The 18,256-nt window shown below is 38.1% G+C and overlaps 1 protein-coding gene across 1 annotated transcript; it reads right to left on the bottom strand.

Moving 5' to 3' along the window:
- Positions 1–312: 312 nt before the first annotated feature.
- Positions 313–1,702, bottom strand: LOC130976269 (uncharacterized). The gene has a single exon (XM_057901087.1). It carries the CDS (start codon positions 1,626–1,628, stop codon positions 1,230–1,232), a length of 399 nt encoding a protein of 132 aa, XP_057757070.1. The 5' UTR covers positions 1,629–1,702; the 3' UTR covers positions 313–1,229.
- Positions 1,703–18,256: the final 16,554 nt, after the last annotated feature.

Here is an 18,256-nt window from a genome sequence, read left to right as displayed (position 1 = left end):
ACTCAATCACCTTCACAAGGATTTTGCTGGTAAGGTGTTTGAGGTTGACGAGGTAGAACTCTCGAATCGCAGATGATTAAACACATGACCGAAAATGATTACAGTGAATCGATTTTTATTTTCAGTTAATTGATTGATTTTCAACTAATTATTAACCATACAGTTATGAAAACATAAATGATGATTAATATAGAATAATAATTTATAAAATAAAGAATAAATTTTAAAATTAAATCATATATAAAGAGTTAATTAATAAATAAAATTAAATAAAAATTATTTAATAATTATTAAAAATTTAAAAATATATATTTTGTTATTGAGACCATTTAATACTTCAAACATTTTTAAAACCATCCAATCTTTTGCCAACTTAATTAGTTTGATACTTTGATTGTCCATTCGGTTTAAATAATTAATTCAATCCAAACATATTGCAAGTTCAGATTAATATTAGCAGAGCTTTATTATTGTAATTATTCTAAATTATCCGGACTTGAACCAAATTGATTATCCTAATTAAATTCATACTTACATATATATCAATTGTTAAAACAAAAGGAAGATGCAAAGTACACACCAGTGGACAAACTTGATCCGTTATTTTAATTATATTAGCATGGATAAAGATACTTTTTGTTTCTAAAGTTTGACAAAAATTTTAAAAATATTTTTAAATTTTATTTTATTTTAATTTTATCTCAAAAATTTTTTATTTGTATCAAATATAGCTTTGATAACTAAATTTTAAAAGAATTGAAGACCAATCTAACAATAATGCATGAAAATAATATTTCATTTGCTTGTATTGAGAGTTGTTTTTATGAAATTATTGTTGAATTGGTTTTAAATTTTTTGAAAAATTAGCCATCAAGAATATATTTAATACAAATCGAAAACTTTTGAGACAAAATTAAAACAAAATAAAATTTAAAAGTGTTTTTAAAATTTTTGTCAAACTTTAGAGATAAAAAGTATACTTTATCCTATTAGCATAATATAAAACACACTATATTTATATTATGGTGTCTTTGGTTTTTTATTTTTATTTTAAATATTTTATATTTTTAAAATTCTATAAAAAAAATAAAAATAAAAAGTAAAAACAATAAATTCAATTTCATTTTATTGTTTTTACCATCTATTTTTTTTTTTACAGAATTTAAAAAATAAAAATATTTTCTTAAACCCACAAACCCTTAATATATTACACATGCATCATATATAGATCAAAACCTTGGACCATAGCCACTCCTACCGTAGTAGTTCCTTGCGTCAAAACCACCTCCATAATAGCTTCCATTGCCACTGCCATGGAAACTGCCACTATTGTTAAAAATAGGGGAATCGTGGTTGTTTGTAGTGTAGTACCTGTTTCGATCAGCGGAATAATATCCACTGTTAACCGTCGCACCAGAGAAATTTTGGTTGCCGTAGCCATTGTTGTTGAATCCACTTATCCCAAAAGAACCACTATGGTCATGACCACGACCGTAGCCGTAGCCATAACCATTACCACCATAATCAGCATAACAACCGTTGTTAGCTGTTGCTTCTGGCTGATGAGGAAATGATGGGGGGTTATTGTAATTATATCTCATCATAGCCTGATGAGGATGATCCAACATCTTGAATTATTGATCTTACTCTTAATTATTATGATATATAATTGGTAGTACTAATGTTACAAACTAGCTAGGCGTATAATTTATAGATGCTAAAATTAAAGGGAATCCAGTGCAATGCTGGTTCACGCGATAGCTAGGACAATAATATAAATGTTTTGTCAAGTTCAATTTATTCTTTTTAATTGGTTTGGTAAATAGTATATTTTGGGAATATATAATACATTAATTAATTATTGAATATAAGTGCTTCATTGTTGTTGTGGAGAATTTTGAGTCATCAACTCATTATGCATTTGATATTAATTTGTTTGTGTTGATGGTACCCAACTAAGTGGGACCATATATTAAAAAAAAAAAAAAACAAAGTGGCATATAGCCACGAAACGAAGAGAGAGAATAAAGCTCTTTCATTTTGAAACAAAATGAAAAAGGGAATGGTGCCACCGTCGAAGGAATATAAGAAATGGGGAAAGAGCGAGTCATTTTTTATTCTATTGAATTGGTAAATTTGTTTAATTTTTTATGAAATTTTAGTATGTTATCTCTAATGTAAAGATGAATATTAGGATATAATTTATTTGTTGTATTATCTTTTTTTTTTTTATCTGATTTGAGATACCCATTTTGTGGAGGGTTTATGTTGATTCTATCATTTTTGACGATATATTTTGTTGATTGTTGAGATGTCCTAGTGCTATTAGGAAGACTGATTATGTACCCATTATTTTGATAGTGGAAGATTTTATTGGACTAGATCCTGTGGGTTTTTTGTCTCTCTTTCGGAGGAGGAGGGGTTTCCACATTAAAATTTTGGTGTCTAATTATTTAATATCTGCTATTATATTTGCTGCTTAGAGTATCTTTGGTATTACCTATTTAATCGCACAGGTTGTGAAAAAATTATTTTTGGTGCTTCTGCTGTTAGACAGGTTCATATTTGAACCTTTGTTGAGTTTTTTCCAACAAAGTGGTATTGAGAGCTTTGGTTGTTTATCTCTGTGCTGATTAAATGGAGGAAAATACTCATGGACCAAATATGGTCAAATTGAATTCCCAAAATTATTTAATTTGAAAGACCCTTATGGAAAATATGTTGTATAGCAAGGATTTGTATGATCCTGTGGAGGGGGATAAATCCAAAAGTACTAAATCCGATGCTAAATGGAAGAAGCTGAATCGGAAGGCAGTTATTTTGATTAGACAATGGCTTGATCTTAGCATATATCTACATGTTGACACCGAAACGAATGCCGAGAAGATATGGAATAAATTGAAGGAGTTATATTAGAGGAAGAATGTGCAAAACAAAGCATTCTTGATTAGGAAGCTTGTCAATATGAAGTATATTGAAGGTAAATTAATGCCGGAGCACTTGAGCACTTTTCAAGAGACGGTGAACCAACTGACAAATAATGAAATCACTTTGAATGATGAGTTGCAAGCCTTGTTGTTGTTGAGCTCTTTGCCTGATAGTTGAAAAGTTTTGGTTGTGTCACTGACTAACTCAACTCAAAATGGAAAGTTGACGTTAACAATGGTTAAAGAGAGCATGTTGAATGAAGAAGTCAGAAGAAGAGAGCGAGATTTGACTAATGCCTCCTCCCAATCAGAAGCACTTGTTTCAGAATCACGAGAGAGAAGTCAAAGTAGAAAACCTCATAGTTTTGAAAAGTCAGAGAGTCGAAGCAAGTCAAGAGAAAAGTACAAGCCAAGAAAGGAGTTCATTTGTCACTATTGTGGCAAGCCGGGGCATATCAAGAGGTATTATAGGTTCTTGAAAAGAGAACAATCAAGGGGAAGAAACGAAGACAAAGGTGAAAATAGTGATAAAGAGACTGCCACTATTGTTTATGAAGATGTTCTTATCACGTATGATAAAAATTATGTGAATCTTGTCTTTGATGATTCCACTTGGATTATGGACTCTGGTGCCTCATGTCATGTCACTCAAAGGCGTGAATTTTTCACTTCCTATACTGCTGAAAATTTTGGCAAGATCAAATTGGGAGATAAAAGAGTGTGTGATATCATTGGTATAGGTGATATGTGGCTTGAAACCAACATGATATGCAAGTTGCAGTTGAAGAATGTTAGTCATGCGCTAGATATGCAGTTCAATCTTATTTCAGTGAAGGCATTGGATCAAGAAGGGTATTGCACTTCCTTTGGTAGTGAAAAATGCAAGATTACCAAAGGGACTCTCATTGTTGCTAGAGAAGACAATAGTCTCACTACTCTCTACCAGTTGCTAGCAAAGTTGTGCAAAGAAGATGTGAATGTAGCCGATGATTCCTCTTCTGATTTGTGGCATATACGTCTTGGTCACTTGAGCGAGAAAGGACTAAGCGTCTTAGTCAAGAAGCACTCACTTCCAGTGAAAGGTACAACTTTGAATACTTGTACTCATTATTTTGTTGGAAAGAATGCTAGAGTATCATTTCATAGTTCTGGACCTCATAAGAGATCACATGTTCTAGATTTTGTTCACACTGATGTTTGCACTATGGATGCTAAGACATTAGGTGGTGCATCATATTTTGTTACTTTTATTAATGATTATTCCCGAAAAGTGTGGTCTTTTGTTTTGAAATCTAAAGACTAGGTGCTCGGTATCTTCAAACACTTTCATGCAATTGTTGAAAGAGAAACAGGAAGGAAATTAAAATGTATTCGAGCAGATAATGGTGGTGAATACAGGGGTCCATTTGAAGAGTATTGTAAAGGACATAGGATCAAGCTTGAGAAGACGGTTCCTAAGACTCCTCAACATAATGGAGTCGCAGAGAGAATAAATCACACTATCAATGATAGAGTCAGATGTATGCTCTTTCATGCAAAGTTGCCTAAATCCTTTTGGGGTGAAGCGATGAGGACTGTAGTAGATTTGATCAACCTTTCTCCTTTAGTTCCACTAAATGGTGATGTTCCAGAGAAAATTTGGAGAGAAAAAGATGTCTCCTATAATCACTTGCGAGTGTTTGGCTGTAGGGCTTTTGCTCACATTCCAAGAGATGAAAGATCCAAACTTGATGGAAGGTCAAAGTAGTGTATCTTCATGGATTACGATCACGAAGACTTTGGTTACAGAGTATGGGATCCAGTGAGTAAGAAGATAATTAGAAGCCGAGATGTGATTTTTCTTGAAGACCAAACTATTGAAGATCTTGAGAAGACAGATAAGCCAATAATAACTGTTAGACATTCTGCTGATGATGAACCTCGTCTTTCCACTAGACCTCCTATTGATGGAGGGAATGTACAAGTTGATCCTGATGGTGATAATTTGCATCATGAACCTACACCTCAACCTGAGGTGCCAGATGCAAAAGTTCCACTAGATGTGGAAGTTCCACCTGAACCACCAGTTGAAGATGTCCTCTATTCGAGTTGTGCTTGGATTGGCAGCTAGCTTGAATTTAGAGGTTGAACAGCTTGATGTGAAAACTACATTCTTTCATGGTGACATAGATAAAAAAATTGATATGGAGCAACCAGAGGGTTTCAAGGTTAAAAGAAAGGAGCACTTTGTATGGAAGTTGAAGAAGAGCTTATATAGGTTGAAACAAGCGCCAAGGCAGTGGTAAACGAAGTTTGATTCCTTCATGGAAGGTCATGGGTATGGTAAGACTTCTTCTGATCATTGTGTGTATATTAAGAAATTTTCTGATAGTGATTTTATAATTCTCTTACTTTATGTTGATGACATGTTGATTATTGGTCATGACACTAAGAAGATTGAAAGTCTTAAGAATGACTTGAACATATCCTTCTCTATGAAGGATTTAGGTCCTGCAAAGAAAATCCTTGGCATGAGTATCACTCGTGACAGGAAGAATGGAAAACTGTGGTTGTCGCAGCAGAAGTACATTGAGAAGGTTTTAGAGAGGTTTAGCATGAGTAATTCCAAACCTGTTAGTGCTCCACTTTCTAGTTATTTCAAGCTGAGTTCGCGGTAATGTCCTACAAGTGAGAAAGAGAAAGCAGAAATGAAGAAGATTCCATGTGCATCTACAGTTGGCAGTTTGATGTATGTTATGATTTGCACTAGGCCGGATATTGCTCATGCTGTTGGAGTTGTTAGTCGATTTCTCTCTAATCCTGGCAAGGAACACTGGCAAGAAGTGAAGTGGATTCTCATATACCTTAATGGCACTTCTAGAGTTTGTTCATGCTTTAGGAGTGGCCAACTTGAGTTGGATGGTTACATAGATGCGGATATGGCTGGGATCTTGATTCAAGGAAGTCAACTTCTGGTTATATGATGACTTTTGCAGGGAGAGCTGTGTCGTGGCAATATCGACTTCAGAAATGTGTTGCTTTGTCTACTACAGAAGCAGAATACATTGTTGTTGTTGAAGCAACAAAGGAACTCTTGTGGATGAAGAAATTTCTACAAGAGTAAGGCATCAATCAAGAGAAGTTTGTGTTATTTTGTGACAGTCAGAGTGCTATCTGATGCACCACTATTTCGTGGTACATCTTGTGCTTAATTGAGTAGATTTTATCCACTAATCTCATATTTATTCATGTAAATTGCATGTTTTACATTTTCCTTCCTGATTTTGTGCTATGATTGAAAACATGTTTCTTTGGTCTTAATTTAGCTAATTTTAATCCTCTCTCATTACCATTCGATGCCTTGATATGCGTGTTAAGTGTTTTCAGAGATTACAGGGTAGGAATGGCTTAGAGGATGGAAAGGAAGCATGCAAAAGTAGAAAGAATACAAGAAATTGAAGGAACTGCAAGGCTGTCAGCCCTGACCTCGTTGCACTCAATCGATTATAACTTGAGCTACAGAGGTCCAAATGAGGCGACTCCAGTTGCGTTGGAAAGCTAACATCCGGGTGCGGCACATATTGGCCAAAAGTTCATCAGCACGTACGTGCACCTGGCACGTACACGCGACATGTGCAATGTACTGCCACTACAGAAATCGCTAGGGGCAAGTTCTGGGCTGTTTTTGACCCAGTTTTTGGCCCAAAAAACATAAATTAGAGGCTGCAGAGTGGGAGACTCAATCATCACACAACTTCTCATTCATACAATTTTAGGTTTTAGATGTAAGTTCTAGAGAGAGAGGCTCTCTCCTCTCCTTAGGTTTTAGGATTTAGGATTTCTCTTCTACTCTTATTGATTACTCATTTTACTACTTTAATTTATGAATTCTTATGTTAGATTTTGATTTCTCTTATTAATGCATTTTGAGGTATTTCATGTTTATTATTTGTTTCCCCATTTGTTGTTATTGAATTTCTTGGCTTTGGTTGAGTAATTGGTGACTCTTGAGTTATCAAACTCCTTTGTGATTGATAATTGAACTTGCTAATTTATTTGAATTCCAATAACTCTAGTCTTTCCTTGAGAGTTGACTAGGACTTGAGGAATCGAATTGATTTATCCACTTGACATACATTAATAGTTAGAGGTTGATCAAGTGAGAGCAACGAACAATTTTCATCACAATTGATAAGGATAACTAGTATAGGACATCCAGTTCTCATACCTTGCCAAGAGCTTTTCTAATTATTAGTTTATTCTTTTTGCCATTTACTATTCTTGCTTCTTATCTTAAAAACCCCCCAAACATATTTTTCCATAACCAATTATAAGCACACTTCCCTACAATTCTTTGAGAGACGACTCGAGGTTTAAATACTTCGGTTATCAATTTTATTAGGGGTTTGTTACTTGTGACAAACAATCTTTTGTATGAAAGGATTCTTGTTGGTTTAGAAACTATACTAGCAACGTGATTATTTTTGTGAATTCTTTACTAGCAAAAATTCGTTCGTCAAAATGGCGCCATTGCCGGAAAATTGTAAACGTGTGCCTTATTATTGGTTATTGTAAATATTTGCCTTTTTGATTGTTTGCTAGTTTAGGAATTAGTTTCTTATTTTTACTAGTTTTTGTTTTTATTTTCTTTAGCTACTATGAACTCTCACCCCTTTGGCTATGAGTTTGGTGCAAACTATGTTGCAGGAAATAGAAGCTACAATGAGAACATGCATCAAGGTTGGGACATCCAAAGATGGGAAGAGGCACAAGAATTTAATCAACCCTCTTGGCAACAACCTCCACCAACATACTATGACCAAGAGCCCTTCCAAGAGGCATACCAAGATAATGGCTATGGTGAACACCCTCTTGATTATCAACAACCACCACCATATGCCTATGGACCTCCTCCTCAACATAGCCCTCAACCATACTCACAAGCCCCTTACCACCAAACACCCCCATATGACCCTAATCCTTACCCACCACACCAAGAGCCTTATGAGCCATACTTAGAACCACCACCTCAATATACACCATCTCCATATCCTTATCAAGAGGAACCACCTCCGTGTTATGAGCCCTTTCTCCCAACAAATAAACCATCCTATCTACCCCAAACCTCCATGGAGAACATACTTACCTCTCTCATTGGTCCCACCTCTAAACTCCAAAATCGTATATCCCGCATGGACTAACCCTCTACCTCCAATATTCAACCCTCAAGCTTCACTGCACCACCACCCTCTGTGCAAGAATACCCATATCCATCAATCCAAGAGCAATATGATCCCAATAATACTACTAACATGAAACAAGAGAGAAGGGATCGTCTTAGAGACGCAATCACAATGGATCAATTACACGCGGCCTTATTTCCAGGGGAGCAAAAGGAGGTCCAAAATGTGGAGGTAGGAGAGACCTTTGAAGATGAAGGAGTAGTTGAAGGGAGTTGTCATAGAAAGGAAATCATCAAGGAGGAGTACGATTTTATGCTAAAATAACTGGAGAAAGCCAAAATTGTCACAAAAGAGGAAGTGGTTGAAGACTTGGGAGATGCAAAACCTCCATGGGAAAGTCCAGACATAGAGCCTCCTTCCAAGATGTTTGAAATTGATGTTGAAGAGGGTGTACAACCTCCAAGGCATATCATGACTGAAGACCTTGAGGAGGTCGATCAAGGGATGGATTCAATCATTGATGAATCCTTATCTATAATTGAATCTCCTCCCATTGGACTTGACATGGAGATTAAAGAAGAAGAAGCACAACCTCCCATGTCCTTGGTGAGCAATGAAGAAGAGATTGAATTGGAAGAAAGCTACCAAGAAGAAGAGGTTGATATTGAAGAAGCTTGCAAAGAGGTGGAAGTTGTCAAAGAAGAACACAAGGGAGTAGAGCTTGCAAGATCATTAGAGACACCTCTCCCAAGGCCATTACCGTCCAACACAACATTCAAGTGGGTAAAATTCTTATTCTTGACCTGTACTTTCTCACTTGAATATGGGCTACTGGAGACAGATGGTCAACTTAGAGCTCTCTGTGGCTTTAAGAGTAAGAGGGAGATGGTCAGTGAGAGGAGTTATCAAGCAAGGTTCAGTACGGTTACATACTCCAAATCGAAGTGCAAGGGTTGGTGTAGAGTTTAATTGAATAGGTCTAGGAAGTTGTTTGGCCGCTTCAGTGAGAATTCAGACTGCTTGCCACCCGGTTGGAACAATGGTGATCAATACAAAGACGGGTGCAAAAGCAAGGTTTGGGACCCCGGAATTCATTCTAGCAATCAACACTCTTGGGGCCTTGTCACTTGCTTCAACTTGCTTGAAAGCGTTATGCGGCTAGTTTGGGATCCCGGAGGCTACTGGATGTACAAACATTGGTGGGGATTCCTGAAAGAGTTCAAGCGTAAGCCACCCTGACAAGGAGCTCACAAAATGTCCAACTTAAGGACAATAACTAAAAGTACTAGGTGGGAGACAACCCACCATGGTATGATCGTCCCTTTTCATTCTTAGTTTTCATTTTTATTTTTATTAGTGTTCATTCATTATGCATCTTCACATGCATTCTGCATTTAAAAAAAAAAAGGGATCGACGCGCCAGCGCCTAGTGCGCGTACGCGTCCCTTGTCGATGCAACATGAGTCAGATTGAGCAGAGAGTGGCGTGGGAATTGGGCAAGAAATGTGCCTTAGGCACAATCTTGCCCACATGCACGCGTACTGTATGCGTGTGCCCGTTTCCACTTTTGGCGACCCACGCGTCCGTGATCGTGGCACGTCCGCGTGGTTGGGAAAATCGGCGTAAAACCCTATTTTGGCCGAAAGTTGTGCTGGCCTCGAACTGGATTCGCGCTAGAGGCACCGCCTCGATCACGCGTCTGCGCACTGGACGCTTACGTGTCCCTTCACTTTTGCGCGACCCACGCATCCGCACGCAGTACGCGTGCGCGTTGCATGCACCGTCCAGCTCCGTCTTCTTACTTCTTTCTCCCTACCTCTTTCTTCTTCCTTTCTCGCTTTCTTCTCCTCCCCTTTCATCCTTATTCCCCTTCTATCCTTCTATTTGTTACATTTGCATACTCGCTTTCATGGCATTTTAACTTCATTGTTTCTTCTCCCTCTTTTCTATATTTATTGTTCTCCCATTGGTGTTACAATGTTCTTACTCAACTGTTGCAGATTTCTTGCATTATTCTGGGTGCTCCTTTTCTTGTTTGCTACTTAGTTGACATGCCCTGTGCTTCTATTATTTTCTCACTTACATGTTGTAGCTACCATGTAGTTGAGAATCTTATTGTTTGGCACTAGCCCACATATGCTTTATTTCTTTTCATATCTTTTCTTGTGGGTTCTTTCCCTTTCTTTTTCTCTTCTTTCAGGAGGCCACCAAGAGGGAAAAGGAAAAGTTTCTAACTGGAGCAATAAACAAGTCTGCTGCACAATCTTTAGAGATAGGCACCAGTTGGAGCAACCCACCCACTTGCGCATCTCAGCATGCATCGAGGACGGTGCAATCTTTAAGTGTGGGGAGGTCGATACCGACTTTCGCGGGTTAGTTAGTTCCTTCTCAACACTAATGTGGGATTTTTTTGTTAGTTCATTGTTGCATTTGCATGTTTGATTGCATGTTTGTTTGTTTTTGTGCATATTCTACCACTGCTTGGTTGAAATAATGAATTCTTCTGCAAGAAACTTCTTATAGCATTTCACTAATTTGAATAAAATTTTTGTTAAACTTGTTTGAAGAAATATTATTTTGGAACATGGTTTTAGAGCTCGAACACACAAAACCGGTGAGATTTTGAGCATAATTGATTGGTTGCATCTTATCAACCGATGTTTTAATTTTGGTGTGTGTTGTTCTCTCTAAAATTGTGATCTTTGTCTTGCTTAATTCTATATTTTCATGGTTTAATGTATGCATGCACTTATATGATTGAGGCCTTGTTTCACTTAGCTTACATACCCATATGGCCTTACCCTTTCATTATCCTTTGCAAACCAATTTGAGCCTATTTTACCCCATTCGTTCTTTATTTTAGCACATCATTAACTCTAAGTGAAAAATAATAATGTCCGTAATTTGAATCCTTGGTTAGCTTAGACTAGTGAGAGTGCTCACGAATTAAGTGTGGGGAAATTGGGATTGAAAACATTTGGTTTGAGAATTGGGTATATTGTATATTTTTGGTGAAAATGTGAAAAATGTTGAAGACATGTTTATGCATTCAATACCTTAATCATATGCATTAGGAAAAATAAAGAAACAAAAAAAAGAGAAATAGAAAAAAAATTATGAGAAAAAGAAAAGAAAAAAAGCAAATAATAAAATGGGAACAAAATGTCCCAAGTAAAGTAATAATATCAATGCATATGAGTTGTACTTAAATTTGGGATGCATGAATATGTGCAAAACATAGTTAATGGGCAGTTAGATCTTGCATTTTAATTACATTAATTGTCCTAAGTTAGGTGAGAAGTTTAAGTTAATTAAGGATTTAGGTTTTAGTCCACTTAACCAAATACAATCCTACCTTGACCCTAACCCCATTACAACCCTCAAAAGACCTCTTGATTTGTGTATTTATGCATTAAATTTTTGTTGATTGGTAGAAGAAGAGTAAGCCTTAGAAATCAAGGTTAGTAGAGAATTGCGAGAATCGAACCTTAAACACCTGAGCGATTAGAGTGTATACACTTCTAGTGAGGGTTCGATGCTCGATTCTTTGTTCCTAGCTTTCATGAGCCATTTTCTTCTGCAAGTCTATTTGTACCTTATTTTATGATTTGAATTAGTGAGATCCAGTTCATATTTCTTCTTGAAAGGATTTGTTTACTTTTAACCAAGTTGGTAAAAATATTTTGCATGTAGTTGCATTCATATAAATAGGTTGCATTTCATACATCCTACCATTCCTCTTCACTCTTATAGTTTCTCTTGAGTTTAGCATGAGGACATGCTAATGTTTAAGTGTGAGGAGATTTGATGCACCACTATTTCGTGTACATCTTGTGCTTAATTGAGTGGATTTTATCCACTAATCTCACATATATTCATGTAAATTGCATGTTTTACATTTTCCTTCCTGATTTTGTGCTATGATTAAAAACATGTTTCTTTGGTCTAAATTTAGCTAATTTTAATCCTCTCTCATTACCATTCGATGCCTTGATATAGGTGTTAAGTGTTTTCTGAGATTACAGGACAGGAATGGCTTAGAGGATAGAAAGGAAGCTTGCAAAAGTGGAAGGAATACAAGAAATTGAAGGAACTGCAAGGCTGTCAGCACTGACCTCTTCGCACTCAATCGATCATAACTTGAGTTTCAGAGATCCAAATAAGGCGGTTCTAGTTGCGTTGGAAAGCTAACATTTGGGGCTTCGCAATAATATATAATTTGCCATAGTTGACCTGGCGTTTAAGGACGCGCACGCACACATTTGACAAAAGTCCATCAGCGCACACGCGCACCTGGCGCGTACGCGTGACATGCGCGACGTACTGCCACTGCAGCCGATTTTTGGGCTATTTTTGACCCAATTTTCGGTCCAGAAAATACAGATTAGAGGCTGCAGAGTGGGGGAATCAATCATCACACAACTTCTCATTCACACAATTTTAGGTTTTAGATGTAGGTTTTAGAGAGAGAGGCTCTCTCCTCTCCATAGGTTTTAAGATTTAGGATTTCTCTTCTACTCTTATTGATTACTCATTTTACTACTTTAATTTATGAATTCTTATGTTAGATTTTGATTTCTCTTATTAATGCAATTTGAGGTATTTCATGTTTATTGTTTGTTTCTCCATTTGTTGTTATTGAATCTCTTGGCTTTGGTTGAGTAATTGGTGACTCTTGAGTTATCAAACTCCTTTGTGATTGATAATTGAACTTACTAATTTATTTGAATTCCAATAACTCTAGTCTTTCCTTGAGAGTTGACTAGGACTTGAGGAATCGAATTGATTTATCCACTTGACATACCTTCATAGTTAGAGGTTGATCAAGTGGGAGCAACGAACAATTCTCATCACAATTGGTAAGGATAACTAGGATAGGACATCCACTTCTCATATCTTGCCACTTTTCTAGTTATTAGTTTATTTCTTTTGCCATTTACTATTCTTGCTTCTTATCTTAGAAACCCCCAAACATACTTTTCCATAACCAATTATAAGCACACTTCCCTGCAATTTCTTGAGAGACGACCCGAGGTTTAAATACTTCGGTTATCAATTTTATTAGGGGTTTGTTACTTGTGACAAATAATCTTTTGTATGAAAGGATTCTTGTTGGTTTAGAAGCTATACTAGTAACATGATTATTTTTGTGAATTCTTTACTAGCAAAAATCCGTTCGCCACTATCCATCTCAGCAAGAATCCAATGTTTCATTCCAGATCGAAGCACATAGAGGTGAGGTATCATTGGATACGTCAAGCGCTTGAGATGATGTCATATGCACTTGAGAAGATCCATATTAATGATAATGGTTCAGATATGATGACTAAGAGTTTACGAGTTTGATTCTTACAAAAAGAAGGCGGGTTTGGTGGAGCACCCTATCCCCACTTGAGTTAGTGAGGGAGAAATTTATTGGCGGGTCCCCAACTAAGTGGGACCCACATATTGAAAACAAAAAAATAAAGAAACAAAGTGGCACATAGTGTAACACCCTACCATACAGAGTCTTATGCTTAAGTCATAATTCAGAGATGGCAAGGTATTACGACCTCTAAAAATAAAAATTTAGTACGTATAGTAGTATGAATGATTGATTATAACTAAGAGCCTTTGTAGAAAAAGGGGTAAACAAAAAAATCGCAACTCAAAAGCGCAACACTCCGATCGATAACGTAACGAACAAGGATAAACCAACGCGAGATTATATATATACAAAGGAGTGTCAAAAACAGGAATATCAAGACTCAAGATCCGGCTGCGAAGATAACCGGTCCGAGCATAGCAATATATACATATGATAAAAATAAGGAAAACCCCAAAGGAAACCCAAAGAGACACAAAATCAGAAAACCTATTCTCCAAAATCTCCTATAAGAGGAGTCATCACAGTTTGTATTATTTAATGGAGATAAAAGTATCTAAACAAGATATATAAACCAAAACAGAGTCCCGAGAACAAAGGATCTTCGCTAATCCAGAAGTCTCCAGCATGCCTCAACGAGAAGCCTCGCGTCCTGCATCTGAAAACCACAAAATCCGCATGGGTGAGAACCAGAGGTCCCCAGTACGGTAACAGCTTCCACATATATAATACATAATAATAGAGGAAAGCCGAAGGCAATCCTAGAACTTCCTCCAGATAATATCAAAGCTTATAAACAAGCTAAACCGTAAGTGGCAACTGACTAAAGATTCTTCAGTCTAACTAATACTTCCCTTTCCAATTCCTTCAGACCTCCCAACCACCAGCAGGAGTATAATATAGCAAACACAGTTATATCAGACAAGAGATTTACAAATAGGAACAGATAAGGCATTTAGGCAATTAGCAAGTAATATGCAGTCAAATAGGCAATCTCAAACAATTCATGTAGTATGCTTATGATGCATGCCTGTCCCTAGTGGCTGATGATATCATCTGTCGGTTATAGAGCCAACCCGACAAGTCCTGGTAGCTAACCATTGGACTGTCCCTCTGTCGCGCATCCCCAACTCGAGTTATACTCATCATAAACTTGATCATAATCATGATCCATATCCATCACCCTCACTGGTGAATATTTACGGGGGCGAGCTCATCCGGGCCTTTCACAGTGCCCGGCCACACTTACGACATAGGGTTAACAGAGCTTCGAGTCTCAACCTGGAGCACGTGGTGGCTAGCCACTGCTACTACCCAGGGAAACCCTCATCTCCGATGGTGGAAGTGCAAACATTCACAATTCATTCAACAGCATATATGCATTTATACTTAGCCATAAACATGGCTCCGCCGTCACACGGCAATAATCTAGCCTTCCGGCTCACGGTTAAATCCATAACCAGCCAATTTATTAACATTTACGGCCCTTCGGCCCATGGCATAACAAGCACTTCCACCGCCATTCTCCGCATCTCACATAATCATCTTTGATCCTCAATGATCATTCATTTTTCCCCTTGCTTCACTCGCAAGTTACCACATTCACTAGCCCTTTTTCTCATGCTAGGCATATCATAATGATTTAAGACATAAGTGGTGAGATCGGAGGCTTAGAAGTATGAAATTTGGCTTTTAAAACTCAAAAATCAACTTTGGGATGAAAACAGGGCCACGCGTACGCGCACTCCACGCGCACGCGTGGATGGCCTCAAAAACTCATCGACGCGCAAGCGTCATGCACGCTAACGCGTGGATTAAAAATTTGCCAATCGACGCGCGCGCGTCAACCACGCGTACGCGTGGGTGTTCTCGTGCCCCAGGCACAACACTGGCACAGTTCTGGCATAACTCTCGGGAAAATGGCTGGGCATTGGGTGCAGCACAATTGGCGCGCCCGCGCACATCACGTGCACGCGTGGATGGCATTTTCTGGAAGATCGGCGCGTACGCGCCAAGTGCGCCCGCGCGCAAGGGGTCATTCTGCTAAAAATTTTCTAAGTTAAAACTGCAGAATTCACAGATTCAACTCCCAATCTTTCGACGGACATAACTTCCTCATTTTAAATCGTTTTTCACCCGTTATTCGAACGCCATGAACATCCCGAATCCAATTTCATTTCTAAACAGATTTGGCACAAAACAGAGATCTGTAGTCCAAGTTATGTCCCGTCAAAGTATGCCCAAAAACCATGTTTTTCATACAAAACCACAAAGTGCCATTTTCAAAACAAGCCATTTTCAACTCTTTTCAAAATCAATCAAAACATGTCAATTTCATCCCTTTTCTTTGAAATCAATCAAAATATATCAAATTCAACATCAAGCCTCCTTAACTCACACATTGACACATCACCACAAATTACCAAAAGCACTATCTCATCATTTTAACCCACTTCACCCAAGTGGCTCAAACTCAAACACATTGACATATCATATACTCTTCCCCATGCCAATTTTCAACAACACCAATTCCAATAAATCATCATTGTACATAATCAATATCATACTCACCATCAACATGGTTCAACCCACAATTCAACCATAACCAATTATCAAGCATATATCACAACATGTATATTTCTCATACATCATACCACCAAGGCATCAATAATAATCATCACATATATGACCACATCATATATATCAACCATTCAACAACATTAACCATTCAATGCCTATCTTAGGGCCTCTAGCCTAAGTATTTCCTATCACATTACATATTAGATACGGGAAACCGAAACCATACCTTAGCCGATTTCACAAGCTCAACCGGAGCACTTCCAAACCACTTATCCACAAGCTCTCAAGGCCTCAAAACCTCCAAAAACAGATTTTTCACCACCAAATCCCTTTTTCAAGCTTTTCAAAATCACCAATCAAGCTCCAATATCCACATATACACAACCTAAGCCACAATCATCACACCCATACACAACATCTCAAAACCCAAACATCATAGAACCACAAATTACACTAGGGTTGAGAATCTTACCACACCCAAGGTCCAAGGAGACAAGATTAACCTTCTCCTTCAAGAGTGTTGGGTCCTATAACATCAAAGAGCCCAAAATCTCAACATTTTTGCTCATAAAACTCGAAAACAAGGCTGGAATTTCGAAGAGCAAAACGTGGCTTACCTCAAGATTGATTGTATGGGTTTTGTAGAGCTCTCCATGGTGAACGCGTGGCCACAAACAGAGCGGCAATCGGAGCTCTAGATCAAAAGTTATCGTGGTTTGAAGATCAAGTGAGAGAAAGAACTTGAGAGAGTGTTCTTCCCTCCATGGCCTCCATTTTCAGCATGTGAGTGTGTTTAGTGAGGAGAGAGAATGCTGAAAACTAGGGTTTTGGTTTAGTTATGTTGGGCCAAGGGCCCACTTTGGGTCTGGTTGGCCCGGTTTGGCCCGTTCGGTCCAATCTTGGTCCGAATTCTATAAAATTGGTACCGAAATTCTCATCTCAATCTCCTTTATCACATTTAGCCATAAAAATCACATTTTAGGCTTTCTAGAATAAATTCTCATTTATGGGTTAATTAGCCGTTAATTAACCGGGTTTTACATTCTACCCACCTAATTGGGAATTTTGCCCACAAAATTCAAATGCAATTACCTGAGAATAAGTGCGGATAATCCGTTCGCATCTCTGACTCAAGTTCCCAAGTGTGTTCCTCAACACCGCCTCAACTCCATGCCACTTTGACTAATGAAACCTCTTTTCCACGCAACCGTTTGATACTAGTATCATCAATTCTGACTGGAGCCACTGGAAGCGTCAAATCTTCCCTTAACTGAACCGATTCGGGTTCCAATACATGGCTAGCATCAGAAGTGTACTTCCAAATCTGCGACACGTGAAACACGTCGTGCAGGTTCGAAAGATGAGGTGGTAGAGCCATTCGATACGCCACCGGTCCAACCCTCTCTAGGATCTGAAATGGACCAATGTATCGAGAATTTAACTTCTTTGCTTTAATTGCTCTACCTACTCCCGTAGTCGGAGTAACCTTAAGGAAGACATGGTCTCCTTCCTCAAGTTCTAAGGGCTTTCGCCTCTGATCGGCGTAACTCTTTTGACGACTCTGCGCCGTAAGCATCCTATCTCGGATTTTCCTGACTTGCTCTGTGGTCTCAGCTATCATTTCCGGTCCCAACAAGCTTTTCTCTCCAGCTTCATACCAACATAGTAGAGATTGACATTTTCTCCCATACAAGGCCTCATACGGAGCCATTCCGATGCTCGCATGATAACTATTATTGTATGCAAACTCCACTAATGGCATATACCGATCCCAACTCGCCGGTTGGTCCAAAACACAAGCTCTCAACATATCCTCTAGTGTTTGGATCGTCCTCTCAGATTGACCATCTGTTTGAGGATGGTAAGCCGTGCTCAAGCTTACTCGGGTTCCAAAAGCTTTCTGAAATGCACCCCAAAACCTTGAAGTGAAACGAGGATCTCTATCAAAGATTATAGTAGCAGGTACACCATGAAGTCTCACAATCTCCTTTATGTATAACCGTGCTAGCTCCTCAAGGGTGTAAGTCATCCGAATGGGTAAAAAGTGAGCTGACTTCGTCAGTCGGTCCACAATCACCCAGATAGCATCAAAACCAGCCCTAGTCCTTGGCAATCCAGACACAAAGTCCATTGCAATACTTTTCCACTTCCATTGTGGAATCTCTAAGGGTTGTAACATTCCGGAAGGTCTTTGATGTTTAATCTTTACCTTTTGACAAGTT

The sequence above is a fragment of the Arachis stenosperma genome, chromosome 4, assembly GCF_014773155.1.
Source record: "Arachis stenosperma cultivar V10309 chromosome 4, arast.V10309.gnm1.PFL2, whole genome shotgun sequence".
Taxonomy (NCBI): Eukaryota; Viridiplantae; Streptophyta; class Magnoliopsida; order Fabales; family Fabaceae; genus Arachis; species Arachis stenosperma.
The sequence above is the reverse complement of the archived record's forward strand: the minus strand, read 5'-3'. Positions and strand labels throughout refer to the sequence as shown.